The sequence below is a fragment of the Ctenopharyngodon idella genome, chromosome 19, assembly GCF_019924925.1.
Source record: "Ctenopharyngodon idella isolate HZGC_01 chromosome 19, HZGC01, whole genome shotgun sequence".
Lineage (NCBI taxonomy): Eukaryota > Metazoa > Chordata > Actinopteri > Cypriniformes > Xenocyprididae > Ctenopharyngodon > Ctenopharyngodon idella.
In genome coordinates this window covers 25311360-25332955 of record NC_067238.1, presented here as the reverse complement: position 1 = coordinate 25332955, position 21596 = coordinate 25311360, and the positions used below count along the sequence as shown (strand labels likewise).

At 37.0% G+C, this 21596-nt stretch overlaps 1 protein-coding gene across 2 annotated transcripts in view; it reads left to right on the top strand.

The window, feature by feature from the left end:
- Positions 1 to 21553, top strand: part of ctnnal1 (catenin (cadherin-associated protein), alpha-like 1) — a 57057-nt gene extending 35504 nt beyond the window's left edge. Inside the window, exons 3-19 of one of the 2 annotated variants that reach the window (XM_051871942.1) lie at positions 257 to 444; positions 1901 to 2020; positions 4523 to 4612; positions 5790 to 5960; positions 6972 to 7172; positions 10562 to 10648; positions 10953 to 11111; positions 12062 to 12154; positions 13579 to 13729; positions 14546 to 14583; positions 14674 to 14724; positions 15711 to 15865; positions 16104 to 16152; positions 17845 to 17901; positions 18619 to 18738; positions 19401 to 19484; positions 20141 to 21553. In XM_051871942.1, the coding sequence (XP_051727902.1) occupies positions 257 to 444; positions 1901 to 2020; positions 4523 to 4612; positions 5790 to 5960; positions 6972 to 7172; positions 10562 to 10648; positions 10953 to 11111; positions 12062 to 12154; positions 13579 to 13729; positions 14546 to 14583; positions 14674 to 14724; positions 15711 to 15865; positions 16104 to 16152; positions 17845 to 17901; positions 18619 to 18738; positions 19401 to 19484; positions 20141 to 20302 (1976 nt within the window). In that variant the 3' untranslated portion in view covers positions 20303 to 21553. Of the gene's footprint in view, positions 1 to 256; positions 445 to 1900; positions 2021 to 4522; positions 4613 to 5789; positions 5961 to 6971; positions 7173 to 10558; positions 10649 to 10952; positions 11112 to 12061; positions 12155 to 13578; positions 13730 to 14545; positions 14584 to 14673; positions 14725 to 15710; positions 15866 to 16103; positions 16153 to 17844; positions 17902 to 18618; positions 18739 to 19400; positions 19485 to 20140 lie in introns of both variants that reach the window. The other variant, XM_051871941.1, reaches the window with a different exon arrangement.
- The last annotated feature ends 43 nt before the right edge of the window (positions 21554 to 21596 follow it).

The following is a 21596-nucleotide window of genomic DNA, read 5'->3' as shown; positions in this document are numbered from 1 at the left end:
TTATCCGATTCATCGTCCTCAAGGCAGAAATCATAAGTCTGAAGCAATAGCACACCTCTCCTCAACAATCCACATGATTTGAAGTATCATTCAGCCCATAATGGGATGAGTTTCATGCTGAAGTTTAGGAATTGGAGTTTGAACAGAACAATAATTAGCTCTAACAACAATAGACATCTGCGCAGGTTGCTGAACTTGTGTGTGGTGTGTGTGTGTGTATACATCTTTTACATTCTGCTGTATTTTTCTTTTGCAGGCACTGCAATAGCTCAACTGACAGATGTGTCCGGTCTGGAGCAGTGTGAGGGTGACGGGCGCAGCACGGTGTTTAGTGACAGGACTGGCATGGTGAAAGCTGCTCGCATGCTGCTCTCCTCCGTTACCAAAGTCCTGGTGCTTGCAGATTGCATCGTTATCAAACAGATCATAAGCTCACGCAACAAAGTACGTATTATCTGCTGTGTCCAAGTACTTGTGCACTGGCCTTTACAAGCACAAATGACACTCTTATTTCCCTGTCTAGTACATGAGTACACAGGCTAGCCTTTGCTCTCCGATGCTATCGCTGCATGGCCACAGAGGAATATTAAAAGTCCTGCTGCTTGGAGATAATTGGAGGGACACGACACAGGATAAAGTAGAAGGCCTGTCTTAACATCCATGTCAGTGAGATGAGGAAGTGGGCAGTGTCTATGTGTGTGTGCCTGTTTGTGCTCTCAGATCTGGAGCTAATCATGTCCAGTTAGTGATGTTTGGACAGCCAGGCAGCAGAACAGCTCTCCATTAGAGAGAAACACAATTGAATTTGTCCCTGACCATGCCTGATAACGCCCACTCCTAGCTAGCTAACCTCAAATAGAGGATTCTCTTATCAATTTTCTCCAATGTGAGTGCCTCGGCCTGCTTCCGCTGAGCTTCTCGGTACATATAAGAGTTTTTTTTTTTTTTTTTCACACTTACTGACACTTTGCTCTTTAAGCACAGTTTCTTCTTGTGTGACTCAGCATGTATGACCACTACTATGTAATTTAAACATGGAATTGAGGGTTTAACAGTTTAAGAGTCTTTTTCTTGTTTAAGAAACTTAGTCTTGTTTCAGAGTAAAACCAGCTATTCTATGGAACTATTGTAATTAGGTCTGAATTAACTTTTTTTGCTCACCAGCCACTGTGGCTGGTGGTTTTTCAAAGTTACTAGCCACTCAGCATTTTCACTGGCCACAATTTTGACATGATACCATGGGGAAAACTTCCATATAGATATTTTTAATATTATCTCATAATTTGGCAGCAGGTATATTAGGCTGCTGTCACTTTAAGACCTGATCCATTAAATTGGATCCATTATAATGTTATGTGCTTTCTTTGTCCACTGTTTACGTTCACGTAAAACATAACTGCCTGTGTTTATGTAAATACTCACCAACAGCATTTTGGCATTATTTTGTGTGTATTTGACTATTTAAGTGCAATAAGCAGCAAAAAAGAACTCAATTGAGTACTGAGGCGTCTTTATGTGCGCACAAATTCAAGCTCTGTAACACCAACAATATTCATCCGGAGCAAATGAAACAAGTGAGTGAGGGGAGGCGGGTTTGTGTTTCAACTTTGAATTTGGAACATCACTGATAGCTAGGTATGACACTTTCTCATTTCCAAAAAAACAAACAAAAAACACTTGGAAAACCTTTTTATGTAATAATCATGTAGCCATAAGGAAGTAAATGTACAATATATGTTATTTAATATCCGTTGAGATTAAATGGAGCAAAAGGACAAACATCTGAGAGAAAGCTTATTCCTAAATAAAACACAAACATCTCCTGAGTTATGAACGCAATTTTTTTTTCTCAAGGCTAACGCTTCATTTGTAAAGATGTTGGTTATGTTCATGTGTGCAGGTGCTGGTTACCCTGGAGCAGCTGGAGAGAGTCAGCACTTTTCAGGAATTTGTCCAAATCTTCAGCCAATTTGGGAACGAGATGGTAGAGTTTGCCCATCTCACGGGAGACAGACAGAATGTAAGTGGCCTCACACAGACACAGACACACACACAGACACAGACACATTTGTGCACCTATTATTATGAGGACATTCCATAGGCGTAATGGTGTTTATACTGCTCAAACTGTATATTCTATCCCCCTACACTAACCCTACCCCTAAACCTACCATCACAGAAAACTTTCTGCATTTTTACATTTTTAATAAAACATTGTTTAGTATGATTTTTAAAGCCATTTTTATTGCGAGGGCTCATGAATGTCCTTGTAAACCGTGTTTACATTGTAATACCAGTGTAGTACCATGACATTATACAAATTTGTTGTCCTCATAAATCATATAAAAAAACACACACACACACACACATACACGCATACATGCACAAGCACACACATTCCCCTACTCACCCTCTATCATTCCCTCACTTCACTTCACAGATAATCAAACTCTGATAAGGACACTTCCTATGGCAGATGTGCAGAGCTCCTTGTAGATTTACACAACGCATGAGGGGAGAGGGGGAAGATAATGGAGGGATTTAAGTTTTAAGAACTGAACTGTGCTGCACACTCCAATTTCAATCAGTAGCTCTCAAACCCCATTGATAAAAACCTTTGGGGTAAGATACACTTGACCGCAGTGCAGAACAGATGGATTTTGGGAAACGTTAGTCGTGCTTATTAACAGGAATCCAAAATTTTATGGCTCATATCAGCATGTGTTTGCAATGCAAACATATGCAAGATCTGGGAATTGTATTGTTCGTATAAATTAATACTAGAAGGTTTGTCTACACATAGCATTCATTAAACACATCATACCTGCATATGGTCAAGCTGGTTTTTTGAAACATAGCATCTGGTTTGCTGCTGGGTCGAGATGGTCTGCCATCTCAAATCAGCTTAGATATGGGTTTGTCAAGGGCTGATGCTGATGTTGATTCTTAGATCAAAGGTTTTCAAACGGGTCCACATGGCAGCGAAGGGAAAATGTTAATAATGTGAGATAAAAAGAAGTAAACAAAAAAGCTTATATGTACTGAATTTATTTACAACTGTATACTTTCTGTAGACTGAAAGTCATGAGATTAATTGTGGTTAATTTTAAATAATAAAAATAAATTTCTAATTTCAATATATGCACAGACATATTTTTTTAAGTAAAAAAAAAAAAAAGTAAAACATTTTGTTTTATGGAATTTTAATTTTTTTTAGAAGTGTTTATTTCTCCTTCATTACTAAGTACATTTTTAAAGAAAGGTTTATACGTGTATACCTTACATTTATACAAGTAATTAAAAATAAATTAAAATTAAAATAGTTAAAAATATGTATCTTTATTTATATTTATACATGTCACAGTACTCTAATAGTCAATAGAAAGAGGATAAACTGCCAATTTAATACAACAAAAACATTTTTCAGATAATTTTTTTTTTAGTAAATATTGAAATATAAGTAAATATCAATATAAAAGCCAATTATTTAATTTTGTTTTTATAATATTACTCTTACTGTTTTTCTCACACAGTATAAATGGGTCTTTATATATGGACAATATATATATGTACTTGGCATCAAAAAAAATTAAAAGCCCCTGATCCCTGAGTCCAAAAGTGTGTGAATACTGCTGTCAGTATCAAACTGGCCCAGTATTAGTCCTGTACTGATTACCACATGAAACCATATATAACCAGCCACCATCAGAAACTGGTTTTTATATGATCTTTCCAGCAGTGCATGGCTGTTTCACCTCCTGAGGCCTCCTACGAGGTCCCATCATGATTAGGAAAGTAGCAATATGAATACAAATGGCACCAAGAACTGATAGGAAAGGCTGTCTCATTTCAAACAGGAATCACTGTATGTGTTTGATAATGTTTCACAAACACATCACGTTCCTATCTCTGCAGAGCTTTCCTGCCGATCTGCGGCCTCCATCTTTTCAGTTTTATTCAGAAGAACATAATAACAGATAATCACTTCTCCTTTTGTGAGCCCAGCCAGGGTGAGAGAGATCAGGTTCCTCTCATTCTCTCCGTCATGCACACACCCAGTCTGTCAGTCACAATTCCCTAATGCCTTACGCCGCGTTGAGTGAGCGCAGATCTATTGAGTTATATTCCAGCTCTCTCAGTGTCGGTGGAAGGCATTATGTCAGTGCTATCTCTTCCAAGGACCAAATTTACCCTTCATTCTCAGCAAGACCTTGGAAAATGAACACTTAGAATGAATTCAGAGAGTTCTGTGGATCTCCTGACAGCCTGCACCAGATGTTTAAGATTCAAGTCAAGTGCTCTTGATTTGTAGAAAAAATATTAGTCAATGAAATGAGTTTCATAACGGAACTAAATTGGTAATACAATTTAATTCCAACCTTGTTTGTGATTTAATAAATTATTTATTCTCCCTATAAAGTCATCTGAGGTTAAACCTAAGCTGAGATTTCGGAACGCTCGAAAGCACTCGAGGCATTGCGTGTTTTCTCATATTTGTCTTGTGGATTCTTGTTTTCCTCAGGATCTGAAGGATGAAAAGAAAAGAGCTCGGATGGCCGCTGCACGTGCTGTGCTGGAGAAATGCACCATGATGCTCCTCACAGCCTCTAAGGTAGGATTGTGGAAGAGAGTACCATCTGCTGTCTAAAAGATGTTAATATCAACAATTCTTATGCATTAACCATGCATACGCACACAATTTGTGCATAAAACCTATGTTCAAATGTTTTCATGCAGAAATCATGGTGCATCAAAAAAGCATGTACTATAGATCAACTTAAATGAAGAAATCATTCCTGGTGGCCTTAGCAACACTTTGGCATTTATATATATATATATATATATATATATATATATTATTATTAATATGTCTATACATATACAGTACCGTTGAAAATTTGGGTTTAGTAGGATATTTGTTTTTACAGAAATTAATATTTTTATTCTGCATAGGTGCATTGATCGAAAGTGACAGTAAAAATGCCTATAATGTTACAAACGTTTTCACTCTTAAATAAATGCTGTTCTTTTGAACTTTCTATTCATCAAAGAATTATTACTGTATGCAATTATTATTGAATGAGAGCCATTATGTAGATTCACCTGACTTGTACTCAAATATTTAAGCAAATACATGCAGGAGATCAAGACCAGGCAGTGGCTCTGTTTTCAAATATGTTAGGTCTTTTTCATTTAGATTTAGTAAGAGAAAGAAGTTAAAATAGTTATTATGTGAAGTGTTCATCCTGTCGGGAAATAAAACCTTGATTTCAGCAATTCAAATGTTTGTCCTGTGATTTGCAAAGAAACAGGGACTATTGAAGCACTGTATGAATCACATAAATGCTACAAGGTCAAAACATTTTGATTGTTAATCGTTTATGAAAAAGTACTATGGTTTTATTATGCTATTGTAGCATGGTTTTCACCTTGGTAATATCATAGATCTAGACATGTATCTTGTTAACACCGTGGTATGCCTTGACTTCCCTTGAAGTACCATGGTATATGAATGTGGTAATCATATAGCAGCATGGTTGTCTAATGTTTATCAAAGTACCATGGTATTACCTTATGATACCTTAACTTATACTACCACAGTACTTTTTCATTAAGATTTTGTCCGTCATTGAGCTTGTTTGTACTTCTAAAAAGAATTTGTTTCTTTTCTTATTCTGAAAAATGAAGTGAAGTGCCATAACATCCTGTTCGCATGTCAAATTTGGCACCTGCACTTTTGTTGTCCCTCTGCATTTTGAAGATAATTTTTGTCCCTCTCTGCTTCTCAGACTTGTCTGAGACATCCAGACTGCGAGTCGGCACGGATCAACAAAGAAGCAGTCTTCCAGCGTATGCGTCTGGCCCTGGAGCAAGTCATTGAGATTGTGACTGACACGAGGAGCGGTGGGGAGGCCAAAGTACTTCCTGTCAGCATCTACGCTGGGATTAAAGACTTTAAGGTGCAGGTGTAGGCCAAAGGCTCTTAGATGAATGTCAATGGATGAAGTTTCTCTTAAAGACTTATTTTAAAAGTATTGCTTGTCCAACCAGTCAAACAATACACACATACAGTACTGTTCAAAAATATATATTTTTTTATGGAAAGAAATTAATACTTGTATTCAGCAAGGACAGAATAGAAACAGAGACACAACATATTGAAAGATCTTGAAATAAAACATGGATCACAATTTCCACAAAAATATGAAGCAGCACAACTGTTTTCAACATTGATAATAAAAAATGTTTCTTGAGCTCTAAATCAGCATGTTAGAATGATTTCTAAAGGATCATGTGACACTGAAGACTGGAGTAATGATGCTGAAAATTTAGCTTTGCCATCACATGAGTAAATTACATTTTTAAATATATTACAATAGAAAATATGTATTTTAAGTTGTAATAATATTTCATAATATTATGTTGCAATACTTTTCCCCGAAGAGAAATTAAGGTGTTACAGCAGCAAAAACACAGACACACAAACACACACACATACACACACACACAAACCAATGAAACAAAACAAAATACAAATAAAAATATCTACAAACATAGCAAATCTAAATGTTGAGCATACAACAATGCTATGTAAGCTGCTATTCATATTACTAAGCAATACTTAAATCCTAGTATGTATATAAATATAAAAAATTAAGAATAAACTGTACCTGATATAAATACATATGCATATTTCAGATCAGTGTGTGGTTGTACATCCTAATTGCTGTGTGTTTAAAGAACCTGAAGTAACATTCTTTTCTACGTCAAGGAGGAATCAGCCTCCTACTAAATGTGCTCTGACCGGAGAAATGATTTGATTCTGGTAATTGTTTTAATGTTACGGATGGGTTAAAACAACTAATTATCTAACATAATATAAAAATGCAGACAAAGAACAGTAACTGATATGTCATGCACCACTAATCTCAGTATCTCACCAGATGTTTGTGTGTATGTATGTGTTTCAGGTTAAAGTGGAGGGTCTGAGAGACTCTCTTTACTGTGTGTCCTGTGAGGCAGTGGCGGCTCAGCTGGAAGCTCTGGTAGAGAAAACCGAAGACTTTACAGACTCTGCCTACACCAGCCACGAGCAGAGAGAGACAATCATACAACTCTGCCAGATCACACGTCAGGAGACCAAACAGCTCATCAACACATGGAGACACGCGGTAAGACGCATACACACATTAGGGATTGCACCGACTAGTCATTCACTGCATGACTCGAGTCTCACTTGATGGTGACAGCATGGGGAAAAATTCACAAACTGCATCCCAATGTAGCTGTGCAATATTTCTGTGTACTAAACTTGCTCTAACATTCATATATTAACGCAAAGTTTTCTCTCGGCTTATATATATGTCCTTCACGTCTTTGTTGTGCAGTGTGTGAAGGATGTTTTGCATGTCTCCTCTCCTGTGGAGTAACTGTCCCTGAACCTCACACCCTCACTGTGCCTCATACACTGGGAAAAATAAGCCCTGCAGTGCAGATCTATAGGTTTTCATTCATTTCTGCTTCCTGCCTTTGGTTACTTGAATAAGCTATTCATTTGCTTGCATTGTGCCATGTTCTCATTCATATTGCAGCACATAGACATGTTTTATTGATACTTGCATGATTTTAAGTTCTGTATGTAATAACGTGTATGTATATTCTTTAACCAAGATCAAATAAGGACTTCTAATGTCTTTAATCTATCAATCTCCTGATGTCTTTAATCTATAGAGGGATGAAAAGAAAGAAAAAGTACAGAATAGCATGCACACTGTAATGGTTTAATAGCAGCATTAATTTGAAGGTTAATATTCACTGACATGGTATTCATTGCTATACACTGAATGGCTTGAGAAAGAAAGTTTGAGACTTGCTTTTTACTTTCACTTTTCACTTTTAAACAGAAAAATGTCAACATCTTCACAATTTTTCAAAATGGAAAGTTGAAATGTTAACTTTTCGTAATTCTTATGCATTTGTGCAAAGCGACTTCCCTGGGATTCAAAGCCCTAACCCCAGCCTTACTAATAACATGATCTCATCAGAACACATGGCGAATGTGGAATGTTGAATAGTAGCCCAAAATGTATAAAATGCAGGATTCCCAAAGTCATGGAAAACCTGGAAATTAGGGATTTTAAAATTCTTCTTTAGGCCTAGAAAAGTCATGGAAATAAATAAAATCATTAAAGTCAAGGAAAAGACCTGTGAATTTTAGTAATAGAATTTTTTTTTCTAGTTATGCTCAGCTATTTTGTAGGCTAGAATTTGCTCTTGAGGGATGTACTGTAGTAAAACTTGCTTGTAAGCCGCAGTCTGATTTGCAATCACATTTTTGAGCCTTTTAAAGGGATGGTTCACCCCAAAATGAAAATTCTCTCATCATTTACTCACACTTATGCCCCAATGTATATGAGTTTCTTTCTTCAGATAAACACAAAGAAATATTTTAAGGCATTAATAGTCAATCCATATAAAAACCATTGAATGGGTGCCGCGGGGTTGACGCTTGAAAAACCACACACAGCGATAGGGACGGTAATCCATATGACCCCAGTAGATGAATCAATGTCTTCTGAAGCGAAACGTTAGGTGTGCTTCACAACGGACTTGTCACACGTCACAATATCCCTCTCATGAACGCTCATGTAACAGTAGACCTAAAGTATCAGTGTTTTTCTTATGCACATCTATTGTTGTGCTTCAGAAGACAACTGAGCGGCACCTATTCAGTTGTATTATATGGACTCATTTTCCTAAAAAATATTTTTGTGTTTATCTGAAGAAAGTTTATCATATACTTCAGGGGTGGCATGAGGGTGAGTAAATTATGAGACAATTTTACATTTTGGGTGAACTATTCCTCTAAGTTGGTTCTTTTTAGTTGATTTGTTGAACCTGTTCACACTTATACAAAAGGGAATTGATCTGAATTCAAATGATTTTTAAAAAATTCAGTAATCACAACCGACTGAAAAAGTCATGGTAATGTATTGGTCAAAATGTTTGGGAACCTTGAAAATGTCTCGAAATGTGATCAATCATCTGAATTTTCAGAGGCCAATGCAATATCTAGAGAACTGCCAGACAATGCAGATATAAGTGTTTATTTACAAAAATGAGTAATTTACTTACTTTGATCTCATATTTTTTTTAACACTTTAGATTAGGAAACACATATTAACTAGAAGTTTTCCCTCAATAAACTCCTAATTACTGCTTATTGATAGTAAGTAAGGTAGTTGTTGTAGTGGTTATGTTTAGGTATGGGGTAGGGTAAGGGATCTAGAATATGGTCATGCAGAATAAGGCATTAATATGTGCTTTATAAGTACTAATAAACAGCCAATATGCTAGTAATATGCATGCTGATAAGCAACTAGTTAACAGTTAATATGTGTTCCCTAATCTAAAGTGTTACCATTTTTTTTATATTTTATTTTTATAATTTGCTTATTTTCTCGTGTAGTTTTTGAGGACCTGATATCTGTTTCCAATGAAACTGTTTCCTAGTAGTCTCAGGCGTTTCACTTGAGGCAAAATATGTGGTCTTCATCGCAGCTGATTCTGGCCAAGAATCACCCACTTAGACAGGAAGAGACTGTCTGACCAACATCTAAAGTGACAATTTGTTTTGTTTTACTTGCTATTTAGGGGGAGGGTTTGTCTCAAATAGGTTATATCAAAATAATAGATTAGTGTGGAAATTTGAGAGTCTTTTAAAATTACAGACACTGATCATAATTCCTGTTTTCCCAAATGTAAAATATACTGTTTTCCCCCCACAAACAACTCAGAACACGAAGAGTAATATACACTTCTGCTTATGGATGACTGGTTCACTATTTTTCAGACAAAACTCTGACGCCAATCTTGAAAACTTCAAATCCAGTGATTCCTTTTTCCTCAAAAGAATTTGCATAAAACAAGCCAATCAGATTGGAACTGTCCATTTAAACAAACTCTTGACATTTTTGAGTGCATCTGTCAATAAACAAACCATGGGCATGAGTTTTCATCACTCAAGCACTCCAATTTATTTCCTCTTTCTGTCTACCTCACCCATCCTGTGTTTACTTCGCTGTCATCAGCCAAAACTTATTTAGAGACAGTGTTGTTTTTACATGGTAATATTAGGGTTGTTCCCCACTTTACCTGTCCAATATTTCAGTGACAGAAACATTAGGTGTTTGTTCATTGAAGTGCAATGACTGTTGCAGTCCCAGTGTGATGTCTCAGAGTAAAGCACAGAAGATGAGAGCGCTTCAGGCATTCACACGGCTTGTGTGCCGTGTTTGTGTTGACACCCCACCGTAATCCCGTCTGAAAGCAATCCCACCCACCTGTCTGCCTGTCCTCTGAAGAGAAAACCGCAGATAGAGACTGTCATGTCTTACAAAGTCCGTCTTTCAGGTTGCTTGAGCCACACTGACATTTGTGTTGAAATTTGACAGGCTCTTCAACATGGCTGGTGCACGTTTGGTTGATTGAAAATCATTCTGTTTGCAGTGTGTTAAGTTCCCTTTCTATCTTTGTTTCTCTTTCTCTTCCCTTCCAGCAGCAATTGCTTAAAGCCAAAGAGGCCACGGATGAGATGGAGCTCTCTATTTTGAAGACCTGTCAGAGCATCAGTGATCTCAGGCGAGAGGTGAGATTCTCGCGACAAGCTCTGCACAGGGATTGAATCCCATGAGCCAAAGCATCTAAAACAATCTTTCTTCAGAGGCGTCCATTGCAGTGTTTCCTATAGCGCCTCTGCTGAATTTACAGTGCCATGACAAAGTCATATTTGCTCAAATTCTAAATTTGTGCTTGAATTGAATGCCATGAGTTAAGAATGAAAGAAAGACAACATGAATTTCTGTTGCATCGCCTAAGCATACAAAAAAAAAACAGTGTTTTTTTAGGAAACACTGGTCATCCCACATTATTGCACTTTTCCCTTTGTTTAGCTTCATAAGGTAGCAGTGGGGAGAGCCACTGAACTGCTGAAGCTGCATTCAGATCATCTGGTGCTGCAGGCCCTGAAGGCCTCTGGTGGGGATGGAAACTTGGAGGCTGTGGCTGACTATGCCGGCACACTCACTGAACACAAAGAGCAGCTGGTGGAGGTGAGCAGCACTATTTTAAGGCCAATTCACAGCCCACAGACAGACGCCAACAAACGCAGACAATCAAGTTAAGCATTGGCTTTAGAATTTAATGAAAAATAACTGTCATGTTCACACTGCCCCAACAGACACCGACAAACTTCGAGTCAGAATGTCTTTACGTGTCATTTTTCGTCTGAAAAGAGGCGTACAAAACGAAAGAGGTTGTGGGTGAAACCGTGGTTGCTGCGACGGGAAAGACAGGGCGCATACTTGAATTTATGCAGGGAACTGCAGTTGATCTGGACAACCTGTTTCATTAGAAAGATTAAATACTCCAGCTTCGATTATTTGTTCACTGTTTATGATAAAATTTGGTTGCAGTGACAGTAATTTCTTAATTTATGTCAGGAGTGCAAAATAATCAATTGGTAACATAATATTTTGAAATGCATTCATATTCCGTCACGTCTGCTGTGGTTTATTTGTGTTCACACAGCTGCACTGAACAGCATCCGTTAGGGCTTTTAGTCCAAAAGTGTGCATACTTGTAGAAATATTGATGCTAGTTTAACATTTATTAGGCAGAATCATAATTTCTATTCATTATCCACTGATTTATGTGATCTGATGATCATTGGCGGAATCCTGCGCTGTTTTTGTTTTCACTTCCCAAAGAGATGTTTCTATGCATGAAACATGAAGCTAATAAACACATGATTACTATAGTATATGATTTTTATGTGATTTTCATGAGGTTTGGGGTATTTTCAATTAATAAAGGATGAAATAAACTTTAAGATTATTATTGGTATTATCATAGTTATTATACTCCATAATATGTGGATTCAATACTTTTATTATCAGATTGATGCATTGCATTGTAATTAACAGTAATATATTGTATAATCTACTGTTTACATTTCAATATAGGTTTAACTTTAATGTGGTGCCATTTATTCTGATTTCAGACTTGTCGTTTGCTCTGCCACATTTCGGGGACCGAGCCGTTGGAGATAACCTGCATTCACGCTGAGGAAACTTTCCGTGTCATTGGTCCGCAGGTAAACAAAAGAGAGGTTGTATTCTTTAAGAGTCGGAATCTGGCATCTCAGCTTGATATGTTATTTGGCAAGGTTTTCAGAGACTAACACAATATAGATTTTGTTAATAAAAGAATTGAAGATTGTTATTTGCCTCAGTTAGTGCTTATTTTTCAAAAAATCAACAATGCTTATTTGACACATTTTGTGCTCTGTTGTTAACTTTGCTGCTCTGATTACAGAAAAAAAAACAGCAGAGGCAAACACACTTAGACACATAAGCATAAAATAACAAGAAATTGCAATTAAAATGCATCTTCAGCGCACAGAGCTGGATGGAAAAACTAAAGCATGCATCAAAATGTTGTTCAAATCTTATTTGTTTCCCGTTTCAATACAAACATTAATTAACATATGAAATGAAAAGGAAAAGGTTAGATTGGGCCAATACACAGAATGTTATATTTAACCGAGTATATTTGCAGTGCATTTCATCAGCACGCTTCATTAGCATATCTGATTGCGTGTTCTTAGAGAGGGCGACCTCATTCACCAGCCAATAATGATGAGGCCTAAAGATCAGGCAGCCAATAAGAGCACAGCAGGAGAGCAGCAGCTTCAGGGGTGCATGATAATGAGTTGCTTTATCAGTAATTCCAAAAGCCACAGGTAATTACCAGCTGAATCCACACCCTCAGCGGAGACGAGCTCTGCTTCGCTGTGTGTGTTTTTCGAAATGTCCTCCCAGTAAGCTGTAAATCATAATTATGCAGTTGCCGACAGAGTTAGATGTTGCATTTATGCTGTGGGACACTGGAGAGAAACTGATGAATATTTATATTCTGATGTTGCACAGGAGTCAAATTATGTAGTCACATCAAAAATTATACTAAAGTTCAAAAGTCTGGGGTTGGTAAAATGTTTTTGAAAGAAGTCTCTTCTGCTCACCAAGACTGCACTTATTTGATCAAAATACAGTTGATATTATGAAATATTATTACAGTTTAAAACTTTCCATTTTAATATATTTTAAAATGTAATTTATTCCTGTGATTATAATAAAAACATTTTCAGCAGCCATTACTCCAGTCTTCAGTGTCACATGATTTAGAAAAGCATTCTGATATGCTTATTTGGTGCTCAAGAAACATTTCTTATCAATGTTGAAAACAGTCATTTTTTTATGATACATTTTTTTCAGGATTCTTTGAATAGGAAGTTTAAAAGAACAGCATTTATTTGAAATCTTTTGTAACATTATAGATGACTTTTCTGTTACTTTTGATCAATTTAATCTGTCCTTTCAGAATAAAGGAAATAATTTCTTTAAAAAATCTTACTGACCCCAAAATTTTGAACGGGCATGTATTTAAAAGTGGTGAAAAAGATCTTGAAAATAGTGTGCTAAAAAAAGAGCACTGTTTCCTCTCAATTTCTCCTCTCAGATCATCTCAGCGGCACAGACACTTGCTCTGCACCCCACAAGCAAGATAGCCAAAGAAAACCTGGATGTGTTTTGCGAGGCCTGGGAGTCCCAGCTGTGTGACATGGCCATCCTACTGAAGGAGATCAATGATGTGTTTGAGGGCCGCAGAGGTATGTCAATCAAGCTGTCCTTAGGACTAAAAACTCGGAACAGGTCCTTCTTGCGGCTTCTTCCAGCCCAATATATGAAGTGCCCTTATGTATTTTATGTTATTTGCATTTTACCACAGTACATACTACAATATTGTAATCTGGCTTCCAAGGGTGCTTTGATTCCATCAGTAGCAGTTATTTTCAGGTGCACAAAATGTATTTGTTCATACCTATGGGCAGGGTAGCGATAACAGTTTTTAAAGGTCTTTTTCCTCGTGGCCAGATTGCTATCTTTTCCAGCCGCTAAAAATGTGCGGCTTTGACATTTACACTGCATCCACATCCCTCACACGAGGTAATTGAATAGAGGCTGGATAAATCTCTGTAGGCAAGGTTATGGGCGCACTGCAACGGTCCCACCGGAGATTACAGGTCTGTGAAAGTCCTTTTGCTCATCTGTATTTGGACATACCGCTCAAGGATGTGTTTGAGCGATGTCGACTCTTCCGAGTGAAACTGGTTTTCTCACGGCAGCGCATAAAAAGCTTTATGTAGCAACAATATTTGTCAGAGTTTGAAGGAAGGCATCAGTAACATGACAGAAACCCGGTGCCTGGGGAGATGTTTTGTTCCAGATGAGAGACTCCCAGTCATCATCAGTGCCAACCAAGATATTTCCCAAAACAAACTGTCACCCCCCAGGATCATGCCTTTGTATCTGTTCATCCACATCATAATCCACAGCCATTTTCTGGCTAGACGTACATTTGAACCAGGTTTTATAGGGTTCTGTTATTTTTGGTCTTAATACATAAAATGTCTATCTCATTTTAGGTGATAAGAAAACATATCTGTCTCTTCCGAGACCTGGGGTGAGTCTCACAAGCAATTATGATTTTATTACAAATTTCTCTTACCATATCATGTCCTTCATTATATTTACTGATTCATCTATTCTCTAGAAACACTCTGCTAACCTGAAGACAGTCAAGGCTGCCAAACTTGATGCAGAGGTACAATTTCTCTTAGTATTATGTGTGACCAGAAGTTGGATCAATGTTAATTAACTGAGTTGAAAATTATCTGTCATGCTCTATTCTTGACCTTATGTTTAATTTATGTCCTGCAAATTATATAGCTGTTTGCCATTACATTTCCATATGTAGATTACAATATTTGCATTTTCAATCCTCGACCCCCAAAACCCAATCATTTTCTATAATAGTCTATAATGACTTGAACTTGACAAAACATAAGCTACAATGGAAGTTAATTAAGATCTAAAATGGATAACTGATAAGTGTAAGTGTGATAAAACAGAATTATTTAGTTTTATTTATTAATTTGGTCACAAAAATATTTCATTTAAAAGTCAAAACTTGAAATCATTCACTGTAAACCTGAATATGCTGGCAAAACTCAAAACATTTGAGGTATGTTAAATCATTTTTTTTAAGTTAAGAAATTCAAAGTTTAAGTAAGCAGAACTGGCAGAATTTCATTTTATACTCAAACATTTTAATTTCACTTGAAATATTTGAGTAAGCAAATTCGTATATTTAACTTAAAATTATCATGTAATCTCAACGTAAATATTTTTAGTAGTGGAAACTTGGCTAGCTTTAACTAGCTAATTTGGTAAATGCTAACTTGTTAATTGCTAGATAACGGCTAGTTGGAAAGGTTTTTAAAGTTTAAGCTTTTTATCTAATATTTATATTTTATTTTATTTCAGCTTCATTTCAAATACTGAAAACAATTTCTAATAGTTTTAGTTTAACATTAACAATAATAAGTTAATTTTCATTAACATGACAACACTGACGCTGTTTTGCAGCACGCTCTTTCATCTCTTCCCCCAGCCTATTTTCAGTTAATGTAACCTTTGTGTGCAACATACTGTACATATTATTAATTAACTGTTTTGTAATTGATCAATATTCACTTGTGTATCATTGTGGCCATGATCTGAAAAGTCTTCTAACGTTGATCTATTCAGGAGCAAACCACCATTGCTAAGCTGGGGCTGGAACTGTGTCTCCTCACCTCAGATGTGGACTCAGAGGTGGAGCGCTGGGACGAGCATGACCATGAGATGGTTCGACTGTGTCAGATCATATCCAGCATGGCGTATTCCATGTATCTCTTCACCAGGTAACTCCCTTTTCATAAACTTCATAGCCAGATTATCAGATTGGTTCGAGTAGTGCTATATTACACAGGAAATTAAGTACAGCGTGCTAGAAAGTTTAAGCTTTATGAAAGATGTCTGTTCAGAAAAACAAAACCATGTTGTTGTTAATCTGCACTTTCTGTCAACCTACACAATCAGTTTTATGGATCTTTAAGGATGTTTCATTAACTCTCTGCTGTTTTGCCATCTGTGATTAAGGGGAGAAGGCCTGCTAAAGACGACTTTGGATCTATTCCACCAAGCCGAGGTACGGCAGCATTCGCTCTCTCTCATAGGTTTTTTAATTGAATCTGTTCGAGGTGTCATTAAGAGCAATGAGTCCTCTGGAAAAGATGGATCAATATATTATTAGAAGGGCCAGCTGTCATTTGTCTGTGAGATACTGTGATCCGGAGTAGGTCATGTGCTGTGAATAGGGAGGAAATGCTGAATAGGCAGTGTGTCTTTCCACTAGTAGAGTACACTGGCCTCCACCCAGAAACACCACTTTCCTCTTAATAACCTCTTATCTGAAAGAGCAAGCCTACCTGCTCAACGTCACAGTAGAACAGCTCTGTAAAGTTCTCTTAAAGTGCTCCATTATGCTTTTTCAGATATTACTCTTCATTTAGTGTCTAATATAGCTGTTTGTGAATGTAAAAGGTCTGCAAAGTTTCAAAGATCAAAGTGCACGATAATTAGAGTTATTGTCTCCTAAAATAAAGAACTGAGTCTGAACTGCCTGAAACGAGTCGTCAATAATTCCAGTCTTACTTCCTGTAAGAACCTACATAGGTTTGTAACAAATCTGCACAATGCCAGACTATGGTCTTCGCTGGCTGCTCATTAACGTCTACTTTGACCGCCTTCAAACACTGTAGTTATAGTTGAGGCCTGGAAGAGTTTCGTTCGTGTTGTCTACATGCCGTTTTCTATGCTGCGAAAGCAAATCCACTTTGCATGCACTTCCAAAGGATGAGGAGGTCTCAGGCTCAAATTGATACGGTAAAACCAACGCCATTGTTACTGTTCGTATCGCTGTGTATACAAGTGCTGAGGAAGCCACCGTAGCTAAAAATCAGATATGGAAATGGGCGTTTGGTAATACACAGCATGACACTAATCTTTGCATTTGACTCCTGAATGCCACTTTTGTCATCTTATTGAGACGTCAGTCATCAATATCAGTGCGGTACATAATTTTTCGTTTAGGTTTTGCTGGCTAAAACAGCAGTGATATTGGAGTTGAAATAGTATCAGTGAAGAGTATCAGTGAATAGTAAAAAAGACTGTAGATATACTTTAGATATACCAAGACGGTGCACTCATTACTGTGAATAAGAGAATCTGCAACGTGAAATATGGCGGAACAAGTCTTGTGTTTTAAATGAAACAGCCAGTTGGCAATTGGTCATTGTGTCACTGCTGTTAGAAGCTCTGGTTGCCATAGAAGCGGTCAGCACTGCACATGCGCATTGACTGGACCAACCTAAATATGAACTTTTTATTTGAGCATAAGAAGCAACATTTATGGGACAGTTTACGTCATGTTGCTGGTTTGAGTGTGACAAGTAGTTTTTGAGATTTCAGGATTTCCCCATTCAAGTCTCGTCTTGGATGCCTGTATTAGCTGCCCGGAGGCATTGCAAACCCGCCTCCCCTCACTCACTTGTTTCATTTGCTCTGGATCATTGACTTTCATTGAAAGTGATTTTGATAGTATTTGGAGAGTCATGTGATCTCAACATGGCTGCTATCATGAGGGTGGCTCACTCTTATATAGAATGAACTTTTCAGGTCACTGAAATGATCTGAGTCTTTATCTTGTGCCAGTATTTATTTTTATTTAAGTTTCTTTACTTTATTGTAAAAAAAAATATTGATGCACCTTTACCCGATTTGTGTGATTTTAACCACTTTATTTCATAATCCTGTTCATCCAAATTGTGTTGTTTTCCAGGTGTTGTCAGACCAAGGTCTCCAGCTGTGCCCCGTCCTCCACTCTCTCTCTACACAGGTAACGCACCCGGCGTGCCCACCAGGCCCTTATGTGCCACAGTTTAATTAGATGCCTGTAAATAAAGGACTGTAATGACTGCCATCCATCTCATTGGGACCGCAGAGACATGGCTATCAGTGTTAGTTAACCCCTGCTCTGGCTGGGGTGGACAGGGGCCACACATCCATAATCACAGAGCCTGACACATGTGGTACACGGCACGGTTTGATTAATAATCACAAACATGCCTGACCCACAATGCATTTCCCCAGCTGCAAGCAGGGTACAGCTAATACAAATTGCTTATGTCCACTTATTTATCCATCAGTTCAAATTCAGCAATTACCTCACTTTGGCAAACCTGTAATGCAGTTTTCTGCAAAGTCTCAATTAGGGCTATTAGATTGTTAAATTTGTCCTTGCCTCAGGGAGCCCTGAAAGGGTCATAGAAAGAAGGAAAAAACAATGCCAAATGCATACAATACAATACACCACAATATAATAAAAATAATAATAATAAAAACAGTATAAAATATAATATGATACGCTATATACAGTATATATTTTATAATATATGTATTATAAAGGGCACAATGAAAAACTTGATGTCTAATGTAAAAAATGAGTCTCCAAGCAAAACAGTCACTGCATTAGAGTTTGTTTAGACTTTTAGATCTCTCATGTGATCTGACAGTACTTTAAATGTTATTGCAATATATTGTGTCTGTGTTATAGCTGCTGGATGAAGACAGAATGCTTATTATATCTGAGACAGAGAAGCTGTCAGCCGCATGTCAACAGCTGCAGGTCTGTGCCAAGACTCCGGTTCAGGGGAAGAGCGCCATCTTTCAGAAGGTAATGTAATATAACAGCAGGCCTGTACTTGTGAATCAGTGGATGGAGCAGATGAGACATAAACAGGGATTTTGTTTGTTTGACCAATTAATCCAGTCATGCACTTTAATTTATAAATTAAAATCAGAGGATTCAAATTAGGCATATAAAGAGAACAATACAAACTTTATAGTCACAGGTCACTGCCACGTGTGATTAGATTATAAATCTTTTTCTCCTGCAAAGACCCTGACCTTACTCTATTTCGTGACTCCATTTAACCTGATAAAATGGCATGCTGTCTAGGGTCATCCTTCTGTTTTGATAAAGCAAAGGTCACAGCCAGAGGCGGGTTTAAATAGGTTTATTGAGGCTATGTTTGTGTCGTGCTGTGGAACCAAGAAAACGATCTCCGGAACAACAAGCTCAATCAGAATCTCCCAGCATGTCTCGCCCTTGCGTGGTTTCCAAGCATATTATTTCGAAAAAACCAATTATATGTGAACCAGTCTGGTCCACAAATCACCTGTCAGAAATGTATAGATTGTTGTCGCTGCAAAATGATAGCTTGACTGAAATAGGAGCCCAAACAAGCAGCAATGGTGTACTTGTTAAAAATTTTTTATTTTTTATTTTGGGTAGTTTGGTCAGCTAATGATACATCCGTTTCTTGTCTTGTTCAGGTCGACTCATCCATACAGAATACCAAAGGCATCTTGACAGTGGTGGTCTACTTACTGCCCATCTGTAATAAGCTCATCAGAAAGGTTGGTAGCAACATGTAGATCTGGGATTAACTTTTAAAATGTATTGGTATCAATTGATATTGTATATTTAATCATGTTTGCTCATTTATATATATTTTTATATTTAGATTACCTTCATGTCATGTATCTAATACAAAGCTTTAAAAACACTAATTTAATAACACTGCTAAATCTCAAAATGAATACATTTTCAGAAATGACATTTTTTCATACTTTGAGATGCCAAAATATGTTTAGTTTTTAATGATTTTTGAACATGAATTTAGACTAAATAGTATAGAATTTTAATATTGGCCATTTATTTGGGTATCAGCCATAATGAGACAATAATTATCATTCGATTATTCAAGATTAATTAAAGATTACTTTAAAGGAAATCAAAAGGAAATCAAAGGTAATCAAAATGTAAAAATAGAGGAAATGAGCTAGCATAATTAAAGTGCCCGTATTATGCTAATTTAAAGGTTCCTAATTTTGTTTTGGAGGTCTCCTACAAAAGATTTATATGCAACAGAGGTCAAAAAACACTTTTTTTTTCTTTTTTTTCTCCACACTGCACATCACCTTATTTCTCAAAAAGTCTGAAAAGAGTTTGTTCAAATTGTTCAAATTCTAGCATGTTTGTATTTAACTTTATCTTCTATCTTTAATTCCAGTGTAAATCAGAATGCAGTTGCCTGGCTTCTCAGCACTGGAGGGAGAAGCAGGTGAGCACGCCCGTCAGCGAGGAAACTCTGAATGGCAAAGGCTCCAACGGCTTTGGGATCAAATCCCTTGAACAGCACATGGCCAGTCTGACATTCCTGGAGAGCAAATAGCTCTGAAAACCAAAGGCGCTCCTGCCTGTTCTCGCACACACAGTGCATGGCAATGCACTTGCTCGCAATGTGCCATTCTTTGTGATTCTGCCCATTCGCTTTGTGGTGTACGATAGCGTTAGCGTTACCAGGCTCATTCCAGATACCAAAAAATATTGAAGAAAAACCCTTCATTGCATGTGTTGAAGTCATTATGCAATTGTTTCAAGTGTAATGGCTGGTAAATAAGCTACGGTTTTAACCGAAACAATATTCAACAGCATTTTTTGTGATTAGCCAACATTGAGGTGTAAATGACAAAAAGTTGATGCAAAAAACCTCTGCACACTGTATTTAACATAACTGCCTCATGTACAAGTTGATGCCAAATATATCCAGTTTTAATCATCTTCCTACACTGGTCTTGCCACATGGCAGTCTGCTCAAGGCTGTAAGACACAACTTCAGTGACTTTGGATATTACTTTGAGAAATTACCATCTTGGTGTTCTGTTTGAGAGTTTACAGCAAGGAAAGTTACTTTCCATAGAGGCATTTCTGAAGGATTTTAATGAAAAAGACCTTTTCCACTTTTAAAGAGACAGTGCACCCTAACATGTTTTTTTTTTTTTGGTCATTTACTTACCCTCATGTCTTTGTGTCAAACACAAAAAAAAGATATTTCAAAAATCATTTTTTATCCATATAATGAAAGTCAATGGGGTTGTTGTATGGACAAAAACAGCTTAAACATATTTCAAAATATCTTCTTTTATGTTCCACAGAAGACCATACAGGGTTGGAATGACATGAGGGTGAGTAAATGATGCTGACAGTTTTCATTTTTGGCTGAACTGTCCCTTTAATTGTACTTTTGTAGGAGTAACAGCCTTGTAATAGTATTGACTGCCTTGTAGGTCACTGTGACTTATATTTTTACTTCAATCCTAATAATGTAATTCAAGCTTTGGTACATTAACCTAAAAGGTTAGAGTGAAGACGGTATATAAATCAATAGTTTAGGCTGTTGTGTACTGAAGAGCTACTTTTTAGTATGGCACAGATTGAAAAGCTCTTCAGAATTGGGTTTCCATTCACACACACCAGTTCTAGTTGATACTTTAAGATGTTCATTTGATTTATACTACAGTCAGTCAAACCATAAGCTTTAGAGATGATTGTGCAGCTATGACCTCCAGTTGTATTAGTGTTGGACCATTGAATGATTGTTAAATCAGAGAAAATCTAAATATATGTTATTTTTCTTAAAATATTAATGACTGGGTGATTTATTTATGCACAAAACATGACAAAAC